Genomic DNA, 5,000 nt, shown 5'->3' on the forward strand with positions numbered 1-5,000 from the left:
CTCCAGGGGGCGGGCCTTCTTCAGGTGTCCTCTGACCTCTCTCAGGTTCTTTATCTTGGTCTGCAGCGTCTCAATCTGACAGGAAGAGAAGAACCTTCAGACTCAAGACCTAACGGGACATTTAAAGGCTCTCTGTCATCCACCACAGGAGGAGATATTGGTCCTCTTATGTAGAACTGTTTGGATGGTTGATGGATGTGAATACCTCGTGGTCGATGTGCAGCTTGTGGTCCTTCCAGGCCTGCAGAGTCTGATAGAGTCCATTGTCACACTTCACGGTGGCATTGGGCAGAATGGAACATCTGCAGTGAAACAACATCATCCTGTTACAGTGAACATCTGGACTTCACGGAAGCTGACACCTAATGATGGAGCAGACTTTCACACGTTTTCCCTGAATGTGTTAGTTTATAAAATAAAGATCTCACGGCTGGTGGATTGAGCAGAGCAATCTGAGCTGTCAAAGACTCGTTCCGTCTGTGCTGATAATTCTCATTAGTCATAATTTATCAGCCGTTATACAACATTCATCTCCCACCACAACGTGTCATTAGGTAGGAGGTGTTAGCAGAGGAGAGTTGAGTCTAAGGACAGTTTAGCCTCAGATCAAAGATGAACCACGGCTACATGAAATCAAAAAGACATTTGTTCCTCAGGAAGGTTCCTCACTGAGTGAAGTATCTAAGAGTCCTCCACGATAAGAGCTGTTTGAAGATTATATATAAAGAAGTGTCAATGAACGATCGGTAAAAACAACAAAACAAGCCTTGACCTGAGGATGTCTTCCATAGAGGTCAAGGAGAAGTGGCTAGGAAAGGAGGTTAGGAGGTAATTGTTTCATTTTTCAACACCTTTTATGACTGATGTACAGTAACAACGCTACTCACCTGTGTGTGACTTTGTGGGAGTTGGGCAGGGCCACGGCATTGGGAACTCCTCCCATCCCGCTGAACTCGTCCTCAGACTCGTCTCCTATTGACTGAGCCCAGTCGCTGCCGTCCTCCGAGCTGTGGTTACCGGGGTAACTGTTGGTCATGGATGCGGAGCGGCTGTACCGGTTCCTGGAGTAACTCTTCAGGGCTTTGAACTCTGACACACAAAACAACTGTAATATCATAACTGATCAGACTTTATCAACAACTACTGCAGCATCCTATCGTCTCTTAAGCAGCGTTTCCTTGTTTCCTTGAAAGAGGAGGCGGTACTGTTCAAAGTGCCTCCTCAGAGACCTGAAATATCTCTGTGACCAGGGAGGTGATGCAGTTCACACCTCGGACACTAGAGGTCAGCACCACACCAGGACACCAAGCGAGCCGACTGAAACCAGTCAAGTACAATCTGGTTCTTCAACAGTGAAAGCAAACAGGAGTAATAACAAACAAAACAATTGAATATTTACAATGAGGTGAACTTGAATATGTTGATATGTTGTTTTTTCAACATTTCAAATTCATGTGTAATATTATTTATATTAATCCATGTGCAATATAACCTTCTACTGCATTTTCAATATCGTTGACAATAACTCTCAATATCATGCTCAATATTAATTTTATATTTTAGTTTCCATAACGCTCTGGTGTTAGTAGTATTACTTCCTATTTTATATTTGTTGTTGTATTTTACTTTTTATATTTTAGTTGAACTTTTTGCTTTATGTATTTACTTTACTCTTGTTGTTATTGGGTTCTATTTTGCAATGGTGTCAGTATCATTTCTTTTACACTTGATAAATTGTTATTCTATTGTTGATACATGTTTATATTTATATTCTATTGTTTTTTTGCTATTTTTCTGTTGTAATCTTAATTGAAACTTTGGCAGAAGAATATCCTTCAGGATTAATATAGTTCCATCTTATCTTATAAGTAAATCCTCAGGAAACAGTGATGTATTTCCCAGGAAGTAATGATGGTAAAACAAGAAGAGGTTCAACCCTAATAATCCACACTGCCCTCTGCTGGACTGGTCAGCACTCACTCTTCTTGGAGAAGAAAGGCTTCTTGTTGAACGGTCTCATCGTGGAGGGTCGCGGCGGGCTCAGAGGCCGGAGGTCGTCGAGGTCGCAGTCGCAGGCGTCGGCGTTGCGACGGTACAGCTGAGACTTGATGCTGAGTGGACGCTGACGAACGGCCGCGCCCCTCTGAATGCTCTTAGCCCCTCCCCCTTCGTTCTTGCACTTGAATAGCCGAAGTTTCCCCGTGGCGTCCTCCACACACTGCCACTTCTGCACACAAACACACAAAGAGCAAAGATGAACACTAACATGAGCTTCATGGCTGTCAAGACGAAAGGTTGATATTTTGGGGATCATGTTGTAAGTTATACAGCTTCTTGTTAACACTCTCTTTAGCCCGAGCAGCATCACCGGTCAATTACAAAAAGGTACATAAACAACCTCATGACTGAGAGCTTTATCCTACCGCCTCTCCAAACCTGGCTGGACATTTGGAGAATCAAATTTAACAAAGTTGGGTCAATTTTATGAGCGCCAGTATGTCGATCTTAACGCTCCTCGAACACTTTTGGGATAGACCTGAACTCAGCATGTGTGAAAAAAGGAGCATCATTGTCAGCTGAATTCTCCACACGTCTCACCACAGCCAGAACATCCTCACTTTGTCTTTGGCATTAATTATTTGTTTGTACTGTCACTTGTCTATTAGCAGCAGCTGAATACATTTCTACTGTTAAGAAAACGCCTGAATTCTTAATCTCACTTACACACACACACACACACACACACACACACACACACACACACACACACACACACACACACACACACACACACACACACCTTCTACAGGGTGTTTATCAGAGCCATCCAGCAGCCGCCTGACACTGTTGCTAAGAAACTAATCAGCTGGCTAAAAGGATTTTTCGACAAGTGTAATTAACTTCAAACAAGCATGAAAACACACACACACACACACACACACACACACACACACACACACACACACACACATACACAAACAGCTCCTAAAAGTTTCTGTTGTGCTGCTCCATCTTGATTCTCTTCACGTCTCTTCTCTTTGATTTTGCAGTTTTCGCTCCATTGTGCTCTGTTCCTTCTACTCGTCAGTTGCTGTTATTGCATCTGTCTGGTTTGTGGAGATGACATCTGGTTTTCATCCCTCTGACAGAAGCCTCTTACTGTTCTACTCTGTGTCTTTCAAGTCTTTTGTTTGTTTATTACAGCCAGTAGCCATCGCAGTTTCCCTGCCTTTATTACAAAAATGTTCTTTGTTGAAGATTGTTCTTGGGGAGGAAAAATCTGAGCTAAATGTAGGGATTTTTAATACGTGAAAGGAATGTAAAGTATGAATAATGAATAATGGGTCTGGAAGGACTAGGATCAGGAGGACAGTAATGGGACTGGAAGGACTAGGATCAGGAGGACAGTAATGGGACTGGAAGGACTAGGATCAGGAGGACAGTAATGGGACTGGAAGGACTAGGATCAGGAGGACAGTAATGGGACTGGAAGGACTAGGATCAGGAGGACAGTAATAGGACTGGAAGGACTAGGATCAGGAGGACAGTAATAGGACTGGAAGGACTAGGATCAGGAGGACAGTAATGGGACTGGAAGGACTAGGATCAGGAGGACAGTAATGGGACTGGAAGGACTAGGATCAGGAGGACAGTAATGGGACTGGAAGGACTAGGATCAGGAGGACAGTAATGGGACTGGAAGGACTAGGATCAGGAGGACAGTAATAGGACTGGAAGGACTAGGATCAGGAGGACAGTAATGGGACTGGAAGGACTAGAATCAGGAGGACAGTAATGGGACTGGAAGGACTAGAATCAGGAGGACAGTAATGGGACTGGAAGGACTAGGATCAGGAGGACAGTAATGGGACTGGAAGGACTAGAATCAGGAGGACAGTAATGGGACTGGAAGGACTAGGATCGGGTGGACAGTAATAGGACTGGAAGAACTAGGATCAGGAGGACAGTAATGGGACTGGAAGGACTAGGATCAGGAGGGCAGTAATGGGACTGGAAGGACTAGGATCGGGAGGACAGTAATGGGACTGGAAGGACTAGGATCGGAAGGACAGTAATAGGACTGGAAGAACTAGGATCAGGAGGACAGTAATGGGACTGGAAGGACTAGGATCAGGAGGACAGTAATAGGACTGGAAGGACTAGGATCAGGAGGACAGTAATGGGACTGGAAGGACTAGGATCAGGAGGACAGTAATGGGACTGGGAGGACAGTAATAGGACTGGAAGGACTAGGATCAGGAGGACAGTAATGGGACTGGAAGGACTAGGATCGGGAGGACAGTAATAGGACTGGAAGGACTAGGATCAGGAGGACAGTAATGGGACTGGAAGGACTAGGATCAGGAGGACAGTAATAGGACTGGAAGGACTAGGATCGGGAGGACAGTAATGGGACTGGAAGGACTAGGATCAGGAGGACAGTAATAGGTCTGGAAGGAGAAGGATCGGGAGGACAGTAATAGGACTGGAAGGACTAGGATCAGGAGGACAGTAATAGGACTGGAAGGAGTAGGATCAGGAGGACAGTAATAGGACTGGAAGGACTAGGATCAGGAGGACAGTAATAGGACTGGAAGGACTAGGATCAGGAGGACAGTAATAGGTCTGGAAGGACTAGGATCAGGAGGACAGTAATGGGACTGGAAGGACTAGGATCAGGAGAACAGTAATAGGTCTGGAAGGAGAAGGATCGGGAGGACAGTAATAGGACTGGAAGGACTAGGATCAGGAGGACAGTAATAGGACTGGAAGGAGTAGGATCAGGAGGACAGTAATAGGACTGGAAGGACTAGGATCAGGAGGACAGTAATAGGACTGGAAGGACTAGGATCGGGAGGACAGTAATGGGACTGGAAGGAGAAGGATCGGGAGGACAGTAATAGGACTGGAAGGACTAGGATCAGGAGGACAGTAATAGGACTAGAAGGAGTAGGATCAGGAGGACAGTAATAGGACTGGAAGGACTAGGATCAGGAGGA

General features: G+C 45.2%; 1 protein-coding gene across 7 annotated transcripts in view; it reads right to left on the reverse strand.

Annotated features, from left to right (window-relative positions):
- The window catches only part of LOC137888732 (extracellular sulfatase Sulf-2-like), a 61,079-nt gene that overhangs the window by 6,259 nt on the left and 49,820 nt on the right, over positions 1 to 5,000 (reverse strand). For all 7 annotated transcript variants that reach the window (XM_068732193.1, XM_068732190.1, XM_068732196.1 and 4 more), the window contains 4 exons: positions 1,981 to 2,227; positions 888 to 1,089; positions 206 to 302; positions 1 to 75 (listed from right to left, as the gene is read on the reverse strand). The exon at positions 1 to 75 is cut by the window's left edge and continues 20 nt beyond it. In XM_068732193.1, the coding sequence (XP_068588294.1) occupies positions 1 to 75; positions 206 to 302; positions 888 to 1,089; positions 1,981 to 2,227 (621 nt within the window). The remainder of the gene's footprint in view (positions 76 to 205; positions 303 to 887; positions 1,090 to 1,980; positions 2,228 to 5,000) is intronic.

This window comes from Cebidichthys violaceus, unplaced genomic scaffold (assembly GCF_023349555.1).
Source record: "Cebidichthys violaceus isolate CVI_PGR_0920_01 unplaced genomic scaffold, fCebVio1.0.p SCAF_57, whole genome shotgun sequence".
In the NCBI taxonomy this organism is placed as follows: Eukaryota; Metazoa; Chordata; class Actinopteri; order Perciformes; family Stichaeidae; genus Cebidichthys; species Cebidichthys violaceus.